We start from the raw sequence: 18,759 nt of genomic DNA, 5'->3' as shown, positions 1-18,759 counted from the left end.
TCACAATACATGCCTGTACAAAGCCAGATACCTCCAATTAACAAGGCAAATTGAGTGAGATTTTAAACGAGTGATCACACATGAAAAATATCTCCTTTAGAGACTTACTGTTCACTTGGAATATTTGCTTTGCTAACCATAAAACAACAGCAACAAAATCGACATATGTGACAGCAGGATTTTTCAAAGTAAGTGCTCTGATGTCCTGGTGAATATCCTGGAAAAAATCCCCAAATTTGTCCCTAGGTCATAGGATCGCATAGCTTTTCTTGTGCCATTCTGCTGGTCCTTGAATATCTGTTGAGCCAGTGTACTGATTGTGTCTAGCCTCCCCTTGGAAATTTTAGGCCTAATCAGTCCCAGGGCATCAGAAAATTATTTCTGGCTTAGGTCCAGAGAAGTTCCCATGATTCACATTGGACTTCTCTGCCTCAGAAAGCCAGTGCTCATCATTTTAGCTGACATAACTTTTAGTCTGAGTTTTTACTTTTTTGGTACTTGAATGTTTTGAAACTTGTATTAAGCTGTCCTTTGCTTCTTCATGCAGATCAACCAACCCAAATTGCCAATGCGAACTCTGGATCCTCGGATTTTGCCTCGAGGACCAGACTTTACTCCAGCCTTTGCAGATTTTGGAAGGCAAACCCCTGGTGGAAGAGGTGTACCTGTAAGTGCAAGTTCCCTACAATCCAATTAGTTAGAAACTGTCATAGACTTCATGACATCTTGTCTCACGGCAAGAGAGCTGATTCCTCTTACCAAGAAGTAGAAGAGGTGAAGACTGTCTTTTTTTCCATACTAATATTAAAGCAAATAAAGAATACACTGAGTCATTTTTACTTGAGAGAAGCTGGTCTGCATTAATTTGGTCTTGATATTTTTTTTTTCATTTTTTTTCAATTGACATGAACTGCAAATGGGTTAAAATAGAGCCAACCTCAAATAGGATTCCTGTTTTAGTTAAGGTCTCTGATGACATTTAGCTAATGGTCATCTCTTTGTCTTTGTTTCTACAGATTTGCAAAGTGCAGAGCAGGCATGGATTGCCAATTCTGGAACAGAGCAAAGCCCCAGCTTGCACTCCACTGGCGATGTTGCACCCACCCCTGAAGAGCCTGCCTCTAGGGGTGCGCTGAATCCTTTTTTTTTTTTTTTTTTAAACAATAGTCTCTGGTGTTATATTTTCTGTTTTGTTTTTCTCACTTACTATAGGTTGTGAAGTCAATATATGAACAAATGACATGTACAAAAGAGTGCAGTATTGGTAAACTGCAGGTTGCATTTACACCCCCAGTGGCAGGCTCTTCAGCGGTAGAAGTGACATCACCAGTGGAGTTATGCTGGGGCACTGCGCTGTGCAAGATGTGGCAGGCTGTGCCTACTCCATGCTTTGTAGACTTGCAGAAAGCATGGGGGAAAGTTGCCAGTGATGTGAAAACCTGTTTTTCCCAAACTAGAATGGTATAGAGAGCACTTAACTTAAACTTCTGGAGGAGCTTGGAGTTTGATGTACATTTGCAAATCACCCTATTAAGACTACTGTATTTTATGTTTGTAAAAATATTTTTATTTAAGGTGACACTTTTTATTTTCCCATCACCGTTTTATTTCTGGAGTGGCAACTTTTGAAACCTGCTTTGAAATAAGACTGTACCCATCAGGAAACAAATGTCACTTTGTAGATACTTGAATTATTTGTTGTTTGCCTGCAGCCAAACACTTATTAAAAATACTTCAGTGCCTACAATGTGTTGAAGGCTTTGTAAAACCTACAGAAAAATCTTCCTAATTTGAAGCGTATTTATTGAGCATTACCATTTAAGGATATCTCTGTGTATGATATTCTTTTCTCACACAGGTTGGAAATTTAATCTTTATTTTCTGTAAATATGAAATGAAAATTTTTCTCAAGTTTTAATTACCTCACCAGAAAGTCTTTAGAAAGCAGTTTTCTAGAAACCATTTGATACCTTATTTTTCAGCATTATTTCCCTTTTTGGTGGTGTAAAGTTGTATTCTGTTAGCATTTATTTTTGGTTTTGTTTCGGTTTTGATTTATATCTTTGTTTTGCCAAACAGTAGAAATAATGTTGATGCCATTTTGATTAGTCTCTGGTTAACAGCATATGTCATTATCATATTGCTCTGTTTTGTTCATATGTCACTCAACAGAAGGTATGATTTGCCGCGTCTCCTCTTTCAGTGTATGCTGTCACTTTTCATCACCAGCTTGCTGTTGTTTAATAATTAGGTATAGCAAAAAGGAAGTGCTGTGGATTGAGAATAAGCTATGTCTCTTTCAAAATATTGAAATTAGAAAATGAATTTTAAAAGTACCAAAATATATGTTTGCCCACTAATCTATCTGCTTACATATGTAAATGAGTTATTTGGTACAAAGTAATGTGATTGGAAATGAGCCATTATCAGGAATTTGTAATGTCTCCAAAAAGGTCAGCTTTAGTTATTTCACTTTCTTTAAATAGATCTGTCATGTGCCACAAGCTAATTTTTAAGTGAAATTGTGATCTGTCAGACTAATACTGATATGTTAAGCCTAATGCAAGTAATTATTCTTCCAGCATCGCCCATAGCTAACAAACATGCTCCACTTAATTTGTCCTGCTTACCTTGGTATATTGATGTGAATTCAGATGGGAATTTCGTAGGATATAGCTATGTAACATATAAAGGAACAGTTAATAATGCTGTTTGGAAAAAGTAGCAGTCCTATGCTTCATCGTTTTTGGTTCCATACCTCTAATCATTTTTCCCAGCCTCTCAATTGGCTTATAAATGATTACCATCCAAAGATACTAAGATCTGCTAGAGTTAGCTTCTTGGTGTGGCTTCAGTAACTATGACTCCTATATAAACTTACCTGCAAAAGACTTGTTACAAAATATGTTGAATGGGGAGCAATTGTTTTAACATGTCATATGTAGTTACATAACATTTTCAAACATAAAGGTCTTGTAATGGGTAGTAATTATAGATTTGTTGGAAGCACTCAGGCAGTATCTTCTCTACTTTTTTAAAAGTCGAATTACTCAGCAAGTGTGATGTTAATTTTAATAGTAATCTGGGCAGACATCACAGAAAGTGCCCCAAAAAACATGTATTGAGAGAGAGACAGTGGACCTAGACTAGTAATTTACCATTCATATTTATTTCAGTTAGCTTTGAGGTTAGCTGAGCTATTATAAAAATTCTAGGAGCAAAGAGGTTTCCTGAGCTTATATCATCCTTCCCTTTCTCCTTAAAGGAACACTTGGCTATCTCTCTTTAAAACTTGGTAGGATGAATTTTGGTCCTGTTTTCTTTGGTTATTCAGGTAAGCAGAGGAGTTTAAGGTTATAGTCTATGAATGAGGTAAGACCAATGTATACTGAACTCTAAAACAGAGATGGGTATGATTTTTATTTAATACATTTAAGAAAAATATATGAGAATGGGTAAAAAAAAATTTAAAACTCAGTTCACCTGGGGAAAAAAATGCAGCTCACTAGTTAATCAACGCCAAATTTTTTTTAAAGATTTTATTCATTTATTTGACAGAGTGAGCAAGAGAGCACAAGCAGGGGGAACAGTAGAAGGAGAGGGAGAAGCAGGCTCCCTGCCGAGCACAGACCCCCGTCCCAGGGCCCTGGGATCATGGCCTGAGGCAAAGGCAGATGCTTAACCGTCTGAGCCACGCAGGAGCCCCAATCAGCGCCAAATTTTGATGTTTCATTTGAGTTGTCACATTTTTGGACCTTGAGCACATTATACCTTAAAATTCCTCTGCCAGCCGGGAAGTTCCTCTTCCAATCAGGATTGTCTGTCCTTTAAGCAAGGAGACCAGGTTCATTTTTATATATATATATATATACACTCCATACTCTTTAATTTCATGTGTGTTTAGTAAATAAATCATTCATTATATATGGTGCATCTTTTGAAGGATGCTATAAATTTGACAGTTCGTATTAAACTTTCCACACGCATGCACACACAAAGGACATGAAATGTTTGAGGTTAATTATATCAATATAGATAACACTTTTTAAAAAGTTCTTTTTCTTCTTTGGTATTGATGATAACTTACCTAGTTTTTAAGGTCCTTTTATATGCCTTATATCCCTGATCCGCATAATAACTTTTGTAGGTAGGACTGGCATTTAATGTATGAGAAAGCCTAAGTTCAACAAAGTTCAGAGACTTGCTCACAGTAACTTTGCTCATTAAGTAGCAGAATTGAACTCAAAGTCCACAGTCCTTTTGTCTTCTAATCCACCTCTTTTTTCTGCTGTTACCATAGTCCTCTCAGGCATTGATGTTCCACACAGTGATGTCATTTTCAGAGTATAAGCATTAGTACATTAGAGATTAATTTATTGTGTTAATCATTTGTAAGTATTATAGATCTGTTGAAGACTCAATATCTTTGGTTAAATATTTGTGAACAATATCTTTCTTAGTTATATCCAGTGAACCAAATAATAATTTTCAAGGTTGTCTTGGGAGCTTGCACATAGCTTATAATACCAACTTTATATCTGGGACTAACAGCTTATGCTATCTTTTCAAAACTTACTTTCCTTTGAAACATTGTTACCTGTTTAGTAATATTTCTCACATCTTTATGCAGTTCATTTAAAATCCGTATGTATTTGTCTTGGAGCTAGTAGAGATTCAACACAAGTCATACTTACTTTCTAGATTCAAATTTCACTGCATATTCATTGATATTTCTAGTAAGTACTTTTTGGAAATGGAAATTTCATACTTCATTCAAACATGATTAAAATTATATCCCCAAATTATGATTTTACTCTGGCTCTTACCTGCTTTTGATATAATTACCTTTCATTATACCCACTAATCTTTGTTCTAGACAAATTTTTATGTACAAATGCATGGATTAGTTTAAATGTCCTGTGATATAATTGTTTATTTGAACTTATCCAAGCATTGAAAAAGATTTTAACCCATACTAGTAATCCATTCTAGTTTACACTAGAATATAACCTGAATTATAAAAATCAGACAATATTTGGTGTGGGGCATTCTCTTATCAGAATTGTTTTGTTTGGGCTATTATATCAAAGTTTCAGTTATAAATAAATGTTTTTATAGTAGTACTGTCCAGTTTAGCAACTGCTCTCTGTTGGTACTTTTCCAGTGTGATCTTCTTCAGTTCTTTTTTAGTGAAACTGTGTGTGGTACCTCGGGCTTTTTAATGTGTACCAAATATTCTGAGATTGTATCATTTATACTGAGTACTTAGCTGGATATATTTGACAAGATTGGTGTGTATTGCCCAGGAATTCTATATTTTGATCCTTGGTAATACTGCTATTACTGATTAGGGCAGATGGCGAAGTATAATTCTGAGAATGAGTGTTATTTAAAGGCTTTCAATCTTACTAGTTTTGACCTCAGACCATGTATCTCTTAGAACCTGTTTTCTTATCTAAAGCATGAAATTTAAGTTTCTACTTTCTTCTCTAAAGCTTCATATAAATTCAGAAGGGCAGTATTGGGGCACTAAGTGAGATATGATTCTGATCTGTATGTCTTATGTTAAGTTTTTTTTCTTCCCTCTTCAAGTTTAATTACATTATTCAACTCAGCATTTAGAAAATGGTATAACAGGGGCTTCTGGGTGGCTTGGTCAGTTAAGTGTCCGACTCTTGATCGCAGCTCAGGTCTTGATCTCAGGATCGTGAGTTCAAGCCCCGCTTAGGCTCCGTGCTGTGGGCCTACTTAAAAAAAAAAAAGGAAAGAAATGGCATATCACAAAAATGCAACAGATCTAGAAGGAACAGAACTTACTATCAACCCAACATGTTTAATCTTGAAAAGTTATTTCCTAGCATTTAAGATAGCAACTATTAGGGATATTTTAATACACAGAATGCAGCTTTTACTTCATTATCTCTTGCAGTAATTGTTCTTAATTTGATGATCATTATGACATGCCAGCAAGTATTTTTAACAGAGTGAGTATAGTGGGACTCTAGCAGGAGCTAAGAACTGACAAAGAGAAGAAATTTTTTTCAGGGAACAATTTAGTTAAATCTGATTTAATGATTTAGAAAGACTTATTTTAGTATTTCTGGCCCAGGAAATTTACAGGGATCCATTAAAATCTGTAGTAAGGCTGGATGTCTATGCTATAAAGAATTTTTGTGATAAAATTGTATTTGCATTTCACATTGGCAGAATAGAAACCTAGTTTTTGAAGCAGCTTTATAACTGTGATGATTAATGCCTCTGAATATGTATAATTATTCAAGTGAGCAGTCCAAAGTCACACAACTAGTAAAAAATAAAACTTCAGTTTGGGGGTACTCTTTTTTGTTAGGAACAATAGCAGTATCAAACAAAATTTTCTATCACTTTATCTAATTTAGGACTTTAGGATTAAAAACTGTAGTAGTGGAGAACATTACATTGATGGTATTCTAAGGTTGTCCTCTCACCTTCTCCCCCCAAAAAGATCACATCTAAATTGAGTGCTTAATATCCATCTTTGCATCTAAGAAGTGTTTAGTGTGATCATCAGGCTTGACTTGAGCGGCACAGCAGAGGCAGTAAATCTTAAGTACACTTTGTAGATATAATAAAGAATATTCTTGTCCTAGTTGTTGAACGTTGGACCACGAAGATCTCAACCTGGCCAGAGAAGAGAGCCCAGGAAGATCATCACAGTCTCTGTGAAAGAAGATGTGCACCTGAAAAAGGCAGAGAATGCCTGGAAGCCCAGCCAAAAACGAGACAGCCAAGCTGAGGATCCTGAAAACATTAAAACTCAGGTGGGAACAGAAGCACATTCTAACATTGTTTTGGAATTATAATGCTGTTGTTTTAATTTGCTTTAACTTGTTATTTTGTCCTATTAGTATACCTAGAGATTTTAGTTGAAGATTTTTGTAATTTTTTTGCTTTTTAAAAGCATTATTCTAGGGATGCCTAGGTGGCTTACTGGGTTAAGCATCTGCCTTCAGCTCAGGTCATGATCCCGGGGTCCTGGGATCAAGTCCTGTATCAGGTTCCTTGCTCAGTGGGGAACCTGCTTCTCACTCTGCCTGCTACTCCCTCTGCTTATACTCTCTCTCTTTGACAAATAAATAAATAAAATCTTAAAAAAAAAAAAAACATTATTCTAAAATCTTTAGCATAATGGGTGCCAGACAACCTGCTATTTTATTGTTTGGTTTTCAAAACAAATACTATATATCTAGAGGGTTTGTATGTCATGGACTCTGATCATTTTGGCTTAGATCAATGCTTGCTTTTCTTAAAAATGTGTTTTTAGATTATCAATCAGTATCCTATGCTAGTCTAGTTGCCATATTGCTTTTATGTCTCCTTGCCAGGCCTTCATTTCTAGTAAGTTAGAATTTAGAAATCAATCTTGTTTTGGAGTCTTTTGGAATAAAATTGAATTCTTTGCATCTTTCTATGCATACCTACCTGCAGAATTCCTTAGGGTAAATTGAATGAATTCCTTTAACCCAAACAAAATTATTTTTTTGTGTCAGATTATGTAGTGTTCATTCATCATTTGCTGTACACACAATGCTATTTCCTGTACTTGGGTTACTGCTACTATCTTTTTTGGATTTTTCGCTTCTAGGCACCAAGACTAGAGTCTCCTCTTAAATTTTGCACCTGTATCAGTGTTAGGCATCACAGATCATATGCTGACTTGTCAGTGTCTCGTTCCTTAAATATCTTTCCTCTCATTGTGAATAGTTTAATACAGTAGTCAAAAGCTTCAACTCTGGAGACAGGCAAGTTCTATTAGGCAAGTTCTTAATCTCAACTGTAAAATGAAGATACTAATATTACCTACCTCATAGGGCTATTGTGAAGATCGAATTCAAGTAATATAAAGCAGTTGGCATGGTTCCTGGAGCCCAGGTACTCAGTATGATGATGTTCCTGGGTCAAATATGTGCTTTAACATGATGAACTTAACTCATCACAAAGCCATGCTGTCAGACCTTAATTGGCTGTTTGTCTTTGTTCATCATTTTAGTGATTTCCCCAGATATTTGTCCCTAAGTACATCCTTCTCCAGGGTCACTGAATTCAAGTACCTAATCTTTCCTGAATTTCTTTTCAATGTGTCTCAACCTTTTTTTTTTTTTACAAAAACCTTCTGCATCTCTCCCTTTGATACCTCTGAGAAGTGCTGATTGTTAAGGTACCTAAATGGCTTGCAAAGATAGGTATAATTCCTGCTGAATCTTTTATCACTGAAGATGAAGAGGTCTTGTTTTAGTAGTTAAGGCATTTATATTAGTGCCTCATTTCTTAGATTCTTGCAGCAGCTATGAAGGAGGGAATAGATATTTTCCTTTTACATATGAGAAAACTGAAGCTTTGAGAAATTAAGTTACCCACAGTATTGTGGAATAGTCCATTTGTTGCAGTTTGTAATCTGCCTGTTTACTTTGTAACAAAGTTCTCCCTGTTATTGCCTAATAATTAAGTTTTATTTCAGAAACATAATTTTATTGTGTTGCAGTATCATTCATTAATTGGCTAAGTTTTCTTTAGTGAAAAGATAAAGCAAATCCAGTGGAGAATTAATAGGCTTCTTTTTCAGGGCCAGTACAATCCTCTTGTTACTGATACTTTTCTTCTAAGTATGGTGCGTTTTTACTCCATTCCTTCTCTTTTTTGGTGTTTTCATTCTTCTCTTTTGCATAGGTATACGTCACGTTGACTTGGTGCTCCTGCTAATTCTGTTTCTTTTTTTTTTTTTAAGATTTTATTTATTCATGAGATATAGAGGGAGAGAGAGAGAGAAGCAGAGGGAGAAGCAGGCTCCTCCCGATGTGGGACTCGATCCCAGGACCCTGGGATCATGACCTGAGCCGAAGGCAGACACTTAACCATCTGAGCCACCCAGGCGCCCGCTAATTCTGTTTCTTCACTTTTTTGTCAAATGGTGGTTTTATTGTTGCCTCCACTTCCAAAAAAACTCTTTCAGATCATGACCTGAGCTGAAGGCAGTCGCTTAACCAACTGAGCAACCCAGGTGCCCCAATAAATTACTTTTTTTATCCTACTTTTTAAGCTTAGATTATCATCTGAAATATTTGAGGTATTTGAAGGTTGGGGTTTTTTTCCTTCCTTCCTCTCTACCTCGCTGCCTCTCTTTCTTTCTTTTTCTTTGTTTCTTTCTAAAGATTTATTTTACACTAGAGAAAGAGAATGCGGGGGCAGGGATGAGGGCAGAGGGAGAAAGAGAGAAACTCAAACAGACTCCCCGTTGAGTGTAGAGCCCAACATGGAGCTCCCTCCCAGGACCCTGAGATCATGACCTGAGCCAAAACCAAGAGCTGGCTGCTTATTGACTGAGCCACCCAGTTGCCCTGAGGTTGTTGTTTTTTCCTTGATATAAAGCACAGGTTGTTTTAGACCTCATCAATATTCTCAGTTGGTAGAGGCAATTGAGAGAAGTTTGGTGATTTTCCCGCCCCTGAGAAACTCAGTTTTTTTAATAAAAGCAACGCTAACTCATTGCTGAAAAACCTGACTATATATAACTTTTAAAGATTTAAATAGATTTATTTACTGTCTCCTTCCTAGAGAAAACTGTTAACATATTGGCACATATTCTAAAAATCTTTATATTCAGATACCAGTTTTTTTATAAGGATCAAATAAAACATTTTATAGGCCTTTACAGTTATGTCATGGTTTCATGGATTTTTACAACTTGATATTTTACTGAGGCGTAATTTACATTTAGTAAGCTTTATTTTTGGTGTATAATTCCACAACTGATGAATACACACCACCACAATCAAGATATGCTATGTTTTTATCAGACCCCAGGAATTTTCTTGTGCTACTTTATGCCCATCTTCTCCCTAAATGCCCACATCTTGTAGTCGGTAGTCTGTTTGTCCCAATAGCACTGGTTTTTCCAAAATATCAAATAAATAGAATCATTTTGAATATAGCTTCTTTCACTTAGCATATTACATTTGAGATGCATCTGTAGTCATTATATATATGATTAGTTATTGATATACCACAGACTGTTTATCCATTCACAGGGGAAACAGTTTTCAGGTTTTGGCAATTATGAATAGAAGTGCTGTAATCATTTATGTATAGGATTTGTGTGAACATAAGCTTTTGTCTCTTTTGGGTAAAATTGTAGCTATGACGTCCATGAATTGTCTGGTAAATATAGGTTTGACTTTATCAGAAAATGCCAAACTATTTTCCAAGGTGGTTATTGGACCATTTTGCCTTTCCACTGGCAAGGCTCTAGACTCTCAGTTATTCCACTTCTTCGCCGGCACTTGTTATTTTGTGCTTTATAAATGTGAACCATTCTAATGGATGTGTGGTAACATCGCATTGTTTTAATTTGCGTTTCCAAATGAATAATATATTGAATAAACACATCTTTTCTTGTGCTTAATTGCCATTCTTATGTCTTCTTTGATAAAATTTCTGTTCTTTTGCCCTGTTTCATTGGCTAGTGGTTTTCTTATCATTGATTTTTGAGAGTTCTGTGTATATTCTGGATACAAATCTTTTATCAAATGTGTGTTTTGCAGAAATTTTCTTCCAGTCTGTCATTTGTCTTTTCATTCTCTAAATGGTGTCTTTTGCAGAAATGAAGTTTTTAACTTTGATCATGTTGAATTTATCAACTTCTGCATTTATAGGTTATACTTTTGCTGTCATATCTAAAAAATCTTTGCATAACCCAAGAATACAAAATTTTTCTCCTTTCTTCTAGAAGTTTATAGTTTTAGGTTTTACATATCTGTCTGTGATCCAGTTTTAATTAATTTTTGTATTTCATGCAAGATATGGATCAAGATTCCTTTTTTTTTTCCTTATGTATATCCAGTTGTTCCAGCACCATTTGTTGGAAGGATTATCCTTTTTCTCAGGTGCCTGGGTGGCTCAGTCATTAAACGTCTGCCTTCTGCTCAGGTCATGATCCGAGGGGCCTGGGATCGAGTCCCAAGTCAGGCTCCCTGCTCAGCGGGGAGCCTGCTTCTCCCCCGCCCCTCCCTCCAGCTCATGCTCTCTCTCTTTGGCAAATAAATAAAATCTTAAAAAAAAAAAATTATCCTTTTTCCATTCAGTTTTCTTTGCACCTTTGTTGAAAATTCGTTCATCATATATGTGTAAGTCTAGTTCTAGACTTACATCCCAGTGATATATGTGTCAGTCCCCTGGCCAATACCACACTGCCTTTGTATAGTAAATATTGAAATCAGGTTGTATGAGCCCTCCAACTTTGTTAATTTTTAAAATCATTTAGGCTATTCTGGCTTTTTTTTTCCTTGTCTTTTCACATAAATTGTTGAAGCAGCATCTTGATTTCTATCAGAAAGCTCCAAAACCCTACTAGGATTTTTATTGTGATTGTTTGAAATCTATAGATGAGTTTAGAGAAAATTGACAACTTAACAATAATGAATCTTCTAATACATGTACATGACATAGACCTCTTTATTTAGGTCTTCCTTGATTTCTTTCATCAGTGATTATGGTTTCTTTCATACAGCTCCTATGGATATTTTGTTAGATTCTTAACTATTTCATGGTTTTTGGTGCTATTGTAAACAGTACTTTTAAACTATGTATTTCTAGTTGTTCGTTGCTAATATATAGAAATAAAATTGATATTTGTATGTTGACTTACATTCTGCAATGTTGCTAGACTCGTTTATTAGTTCTAGTATCTCTTTTTGTAGATTCCTTATGGTTTTCTACATAATCATATCTTTAATGAATAGAGAGTTTTATTTCTTCCTTTACAATCTGTACAGGTTGTAGTTCTTTTTCTTTGCTTTTTTGCACTGACTCGGACCTCAAGTATGACTTTGAATAAGATGGTGAGAATAGACATTCTTGCCTTATACCTATTCTTAGAGGGAAAGCAGTCATTCTTTGACCATTAAGTAGAGTTATAGATGCTTTTCTTTTCTGGTTGAGGAAGTTCTCTTCTATTTTTAATTTGATGAGAGTTTAAAATACTCCTGCCTAGTATTCTATACCATAATTTATATTGTATCATAATTTAGACAGATTTTCAATTTTATTTTATTTTATTTTATTTTATTTATTTTATTTTATTTATTTTATTTATTTTTTATTTTATTTTATTTTATTAAGGATTTTATTTATTTGACAGAGAGAGACACAGCGAGAGAGAGAACACAAGCAGGGGGAGTGGGAGAGGGAGAAGCAGGCCTCCTGCCGAGCGGAGAGCCCGATGCGGGGCTCGATCCCAGGACCTTGGGATCATGACCTGAGCTGAAGGCAGATGCTTAACGACTGAGCCACCCAGGTGCCCCCAGATTTTCTATTTTAGGACACTTAAGTTATTTGCTATAAAGGGGGTACTGATGGAAGTCATTGTGGCCAAAACCTTTTGTACCTATCCTTAAATATGAATAAATTTCTTTTTTTTTTTTTTTAAGATTTTATTTATTTATTTGAGAGAGAGAGAATGAGAGATAGAGAGCACGAGAGGGAAGAGGGTCAGAGGGAGAAGCAGACTCCCTGCCAAGCAGGGAGCCCGATGCGGGACTCGATCCTGGGACTCCAGGATCATGACCTGAGCCGAAGGCAGTCGCTTAACCAACTGAGCCACCCAGGCGCCCAATATGAATAAATTTCTAAAAGTATAATAGTTGTTTCAAAAGATACATCATAGTTTTTTTTGTTTTGTTTTGTTTTAAAGATACATCATAATTTTAAAGCTTTTAATACACATTGCCAAATTGCCCTGAGAAATGTACCAGAGGATACTCCTGCCAGTGACTATACTTAGTTCCTAGAATTCTCATCAGTTATGGAAAAGAAGTGGTATAATTGTTTGATGTTTGTTAAAATAGATGGACTTAATTATTTCTGTGAAGAGTTCATAATCCTTGTTAATTTGGGAAGTTAAACTTATAAAAAAATATTAATCCTTACAGAAAGAATCATCCTGTCCAGTTACTATAACTCTGTTTTCTTTTTTGTGGCCCTTCTAGGAACTTTTTAGAAAAGTTCGAAGTATCTTAAATAAACTGACACCACAGATGTTCAACCAACTGATGAAGCAAGTGTCAGGACTTACTGTTGACACAGAGGAGCGGCTGAAAGGAGTCATTGACCTGGTCTTTGAGAAGGCTATCGATGAGCCCAGTTTCTCTGTGGCTTATGCAAACATGTGTCGATGTCTAGTAACGGTAAGAAGAGAGGAAGGAGTAAAACCAGAAATCTCCAAGAGGTATATTCTCCCCTCACTACACATTCTTCCCAGAAGTGTTATTGGGGCAACATAAAGGGGAGAATATATTTTTAGCACTTTTTAATATATTCTCAATGTATAAAAAAGAATCTTGCTTCATTAAAATGTATCCTCACCTCTGGAGGGGGATATGGAAATAGACTGAAATAGGCCTGATATGGTCCCACCCATTGTGAGCAATACTGAATAAGGTTTAAATTAGTAATATGAAATTATTGGCATGAGCAACCTACCTCTCCTGTTGTGTCTTCTTATAGAAATAAAGTGAATGCTTACATTAACATTTAATTTAAAACTGAAAATATATTGGTTCTAATTTGAGCCTTGGTTGAAATGTTAGGATAGTTATGGTCATAAAAGGTTCAAAAGTGATCATTTCATCTCTTAGAAACTATTAGATTTCTTTCTCTTTACATTGTCCACAGCCATTTAATCTCTACAGCCTGTCAAATCTAGGGCAAGACAATGGGAGACCAAAGAGCTTCTGGTTAGTGTTCATTGTTCTCTATTCTGCAGTTAGAACACTACCATATACCGTCTGTGTTTTCTCTGCCTGTTACTGTTATCCAGGTACTTGTGTCAGAAACGTGTGTCCTTTAACATTTGGGTTTTTTCTTAATTATCACCATTCATTGTCATTTGCCTTGTTATGAAAATGCAGAATTCTGTCATTCTCCCAATATTTTTGAGTTCCTGTGTCAAAGATAGGTAAGTCTGTTGCGACCTGGAAAAGTTATTTCTTCTGTCTGTAAGGAATTTAAAATTCATATTGAAAAAAACCTAGCATTTAACAAGAAAACGATCACTTAGAGCATATTCTGTGACATTGCGATATGTTGATGTTTGAATGGATGTTCTAGACCTAAAAACCAAGTAGAACAAAAAAGAAATGACTGTGTTATTGGTAGAATGACAAACTGCTTCTGTGAAGCAGGTGGAGTTCAGGTTGGGCCTGAGAAGGTCGGGGTGGTGGGAACAAGTATAGAGCAGGGAAAGTTCATGTCTGCGGCAGCGCATGTAGCACAACAGTCACAGACGTGGGTTTGGCATCGCACAGTTCTGGCTTTACATTTTAACTTTAAAATTTCAACTTAAGTTCCTACTCTGCAAGTTGCTAACTTATAAGAATAAACTTTATAATAAACTATAATGAACTGTTATAAACTTTGTAACTTTATAAAATTACATTACCTGTTTAAACCTCATTTTTTAATCCAAAAAATAAGATTAAGTCACACAATTTGAGGCTATTACAATAACATTAATTTAATAATAATATAATTTGATGAGATTGTGTATGTCAAGTTCCTAGCTCAGTATTTGACCTGTGTAATCCCTAAATAATTCAAAATTATATTGGTGGTGGAAAAGATTGCAAAGGTCTTGAAATGCTGGCTGAATGAGGTTGATTGTAATAACAGAAATTATCTACTTAGTACCTACTGGGTTGCATTATGGGTAGATGCTTTACATATATTATTGTTAATGGCTATTATAACCCTGAAAGGTCAGTATTGTTAGCCCCACTTCACTGAACAAGAAACTGAGGCTTAAAAAAGGATAAGTAACGTGCTTAAGGTCACATAACTAGTAAGTGGCAGTGCTAGAATCCAAGTCTGGGATTATTCAGTCACTTGCCATATTGCCTTCTAACATACCGTACTGTAGGTATCTGAAGGCAAACTAATTCTCCATCTCATGCCTCTTGTTTTCCTTGTGGCAGCCATGACATCTTGCAGTCACTCATTAGAACTAGATCCCAGAGCTTCTGGCTTATACTTTAGTGCTCTTTACTAATTTTAGTTTTAATCCTGTAGGCAGTGAAGGATTGTTAATTTTTTAAATTTTATTTATTTATTTGACAGAGAGAGACACAGTGAGAGCAGGAACACAAGCAGGGGGAGTGGAAGAGGGAGAAGCAGGCTTCCCGCGGAGCAGGGAGCCCGATGTGGGACTCGATCCCAGGACCCTGGGACCATGACCTGAGCCGAAGGCAGACGCTTAACGACTGAGCCACCCAGGCGCCCGGATTGTTAATGTTTTTTTTCTCTTTTGTTTATTTGAGAGAGAGCACGAGAAGGGCAGGGGGAGGGACAGAGGGGGAGAGAGAGAGAGAATCTCAAGCAGACTCCCCACCAGGAGGGGTGTTACATGCGGGGCTCGATCCCACAACCCCGAGAACACAACCTGAGCCAAAATCAAGAGTTGGACACTTAACTGATTGAACCACGCAGGCGCCCCTGTTAATGTTTTTTAATAGAAGAGTATCCTTGATGAGAATGGCCTTTTGAAAGGCAATAATAGAAGTTACATTAAAATAGAAAGAAATTATAGATCAACCAACCACTTATGTGAATTTGGTTGGGATTCATCCCTTTTTAAATAAGATTGATTAAACTTTACTGGATTCTTTTAAATTGCAGAATAACCTTTTGGAGTAAGTCCAGTAGTATAGGGGTATTCATAGAAAAAGTTACTACTCTTCTTTCAGCCCCATCCAGTTACACTTCCCTTTGTGAATGGTGTTTGTATGTATACTTCCACAATTTTATTTATATTCATAAAATTATATAAAAACATATACATATGTATAAAGAATACTTTTGGTTTTATAGTAGTCGAATTAGATCATGTATGTATTTTTTTTGCAGTTTACTTTGTTTTCACTTAATATGTTTTGGGCATACCCCTACGTCACTACAGATAGATTTGACTCCTACTTTTTTAGTAGTTGCATAATATCTGAAGACACACACACACACACACACACACACACACACACACACACACACACACACACACACGTTTTGGGCATACCCCTACGTCACTACAGATAGATTTGACTCCTACTTTTTTAGTAGTTGCATAATATCTGAAGACACACACACACACACACACACACACACACACACACACACACACACTTAATGTTTTGGGCATACCCCTACGTCACTACAGATAGATTTGACTCCTACTTTTTTAGTAGTTGCATAATATCTGAAGACACACACACACACACACACACACACACACGTTTTGGGCATACCCCTACGTCACTACAGATAGATTTGACTCCTACTTTTTTAGTAGTTGCATAATATCTGAAGACACACACACACACACACACACACACACACACACACACACACACACACACACACACACACCATAATTTCCCCAGCCTTTTCTCTCTATCTCTCCCTCCTCTTTTTCTTCCATGTTGTTTCTAGTTTTTTGGTTTTGAGGGGTTTTCTTGCAACCACAAGCAGCATCAAAGTATATTTACCCTTACATATTGAGGGTTTACTTTTTTAGTATAAATTCCCCCAGAGTTACATACCAAATGATACAAGTTTTTAGGCTTTTTTTATTGAAATATAACAGACATACATGCTATTTGGGAAAAAGAAAAATTCCTCATTTGTTGCTTTTGTCAAATTTAATGATACAGTTTCTTCATGGCTGATTTTAAGCCAATGACAGTTTGAAAGATAATTCACAAAATTTTGACTTAACAGTTGGCTCCTGTAAACCAGTACGAGCTAGCTTTAGCACACCATTACAACATGCATATAGAAGATTGTACAGATCATTAGTGTACAGCTCAGTGTATATCAATGAAGTGAGCATACCTACCACCCTGGTCAGTAAATAGAACTGTACCCTTCCTTCTTCCTTAAAGGTAACCACTGTCATGACTTCTAGGACTTTTGAGGTACCGAGGGCCTGAAATGAAAGGTGGCAGTGGGAATAGAGTCACCATTTGTTCCTACTATGTAGAAAATATAAAAATCAAACACTCATGGGAATAGCAAATCTAAATAAGAAAAGCTAATCTTTTAGGAGAAAATTGAGACTATCTTCATGAACTTTGGGGAAAATTTTTTTTAGCAAGATTAAGATTCAAAATGAGTAACAGAAAAATAATACCAGATTTGACTATTAAAATTTGCAGTCTTGGGTGTGCAGCAAATGATACCATAAATAAAATAAAAAGATAAAGCCACAGTGTGGCAGAATCTATTTGGAATACATAATAATTGATAAAATATTCAAATATAGGACACCTGGGTGGCTCAGTCGTTAAGTGTCTGCCTTTAGCTCAAGTCGTGGGATCGAGCCCTGCGTCAGGCTTCCTGCTCAGTGGGAAGCCTGCTTCTCCCTCTTCCCCTCCCCGCTTGTGTTCCCTCTCTCGCTGTCTCTTTCTATCAAATAAATAAATAAAATCTTTAAAAAATAGAGAGAGAGGGACACCTGGGTGGCTCAGTCAGTTGAGCAGCTGCCTTTGGCCCGGGTCATGATCCCAGGGTCCTGGAATCGAGAACCGCATCGGGCTCCTTGCTCACCAGGGAGCCTGCTTCTCCCTCTCTCTCCCTCTGCTTGTGCTTTCTCTGTCAAATAAATAAAAAAAATCTTTAAAAAATAAAATAAAATAAAAAATATATAGAGAATTGAGAAAAAATCAAATCAGTAAGAAATAAAACAGCCCAATGGGCAATTTATAGAAATGAAAATCTATTAGCTGATGAATTTAACAAAAGATACTCAGTGTTATTCATTAGTAGGGAAATAACAAGCCACAGTTCTGTACAAGTCACACTTGTTAGAGTAGGGAAAAAACTGAAAATCATTTTAAAGTGTTCACAGATGAATACAGTCACTTTGGTGAGTAATTAGACAATAATGTTGAAGATGTTCATATACCTATTCCTCAGGAATTTTACTTCTTGGTATATACCCCACAGAAATTACCAGATGTACACAAGGACTCATTTTTAAGAATGTTTATTTTTTGTATTGGTTTTAATAGTGAATAATAAGAAACAAATGAAATAAGCCTAAACAAAACAAGTATGTTACCACAATTTATTTGGTCAGTGGATTTGAATAGTAATATATATACAGCAGTTAAAATTAATGAAGTAATACTAAATGTATTAACGTGAATCAGCCTCAAAAATGGTAGTAACAGTATGACATCATTTAATAATTTTTTTAAATATGCGAAATGAAATTATTGTTCATACTAAATACGTATATAATAAAATTATACCATTTGGAAATACCAAACATCAAATTCAAGGTAAGAGAGAAAAGGTCTTTAGATTAAGGAAAAATACACAGGAGTAACTATTAGGGCTTCTAGTTTTTTTTTTTTTTTTAAAGATTTTTTATTTATTTATTCATGAGAGACGGAGAGAGAGAGAGAGGCAGAGGGAGAAGCAGGCTCCCGAGGAGCAGGGAGCCCGATGTGGGACTTGATCCCAGGACCCTGGGATCATGACCTGAGCTGAAGGCAGACGCTTAACCATCTGAGCCACCCAGGTGCCCTAGGGCTTCTAGTTTTGACGTTAGGTGATCCAGACCACCATTCGAGGGATAACAATTAGAAAAGTTGGCTACAATATTTTTTAAAATCTTGAAGGCATCTGAGAGCTAAAAGACAGTAAAGGATTACTAAGGTTAAGATCTTTGAAAAG

At 36.0% G+C, this 18,759-nt stretch overlaps 1 protein-coding gene across 12 annotated transcripts in view; it reads left to right on the top strand.

Moving 5' to 3' along the window:
- EIF4G3 (eukaryotic translation initiation factor 4 gamma 3) overlaps nt 1-18,759 on the top strand; it is a 337,040-nt gene that overhangs the window by 263,171 nt on the left and 55,110 nt on the right. For 9 of the 12 annotated variants that reach the window (XM_035727264.1, XM_035727263.1, XM_035727274.1 and 6 more), the window contains 4 exons: nt 548-667; nt 1,017-1,127; nt 6,630-6,800; nt 13,020-13,217. In XM_035727264.1, coding sequence (XP_035583157.1) covers nt 548-667; nt 1,017-1,127; nt 6,630-6,800; nt 13,020-13,217 — 600 coding nt within the window. The remainder of the gene's footprint in view (nt 1-547; nt 668-1,016; nt 1,128-6,629; nt 6,801-13,019; nt 13,218-18,759) is intronic. The other 3 variants (XM_035727265.1, XM_035727273.1, XM_035727269.1) reach the window with 1 other exon arrangement.

This window comes from Zalophus californianus, chromosome 4 (genome assembly GCF_009762305.2).
Source record: "Zalophus californianus isolate mZalCal1 chromosome 4, mZalCal1.pri.v2, whole genome shotgun sequence".
In the NCBI taxonomy this organism is placed as follows: Eukaryota; Metazoa; Chordata; class Mammalia; order Carnivora; family Otariidae; genus Zalophus; species Zalophus californianus.
Note: the sequence above shows the minus strand (reverse complement) of the source record. Positions and strands in the feature narration are given on the sequence as shown.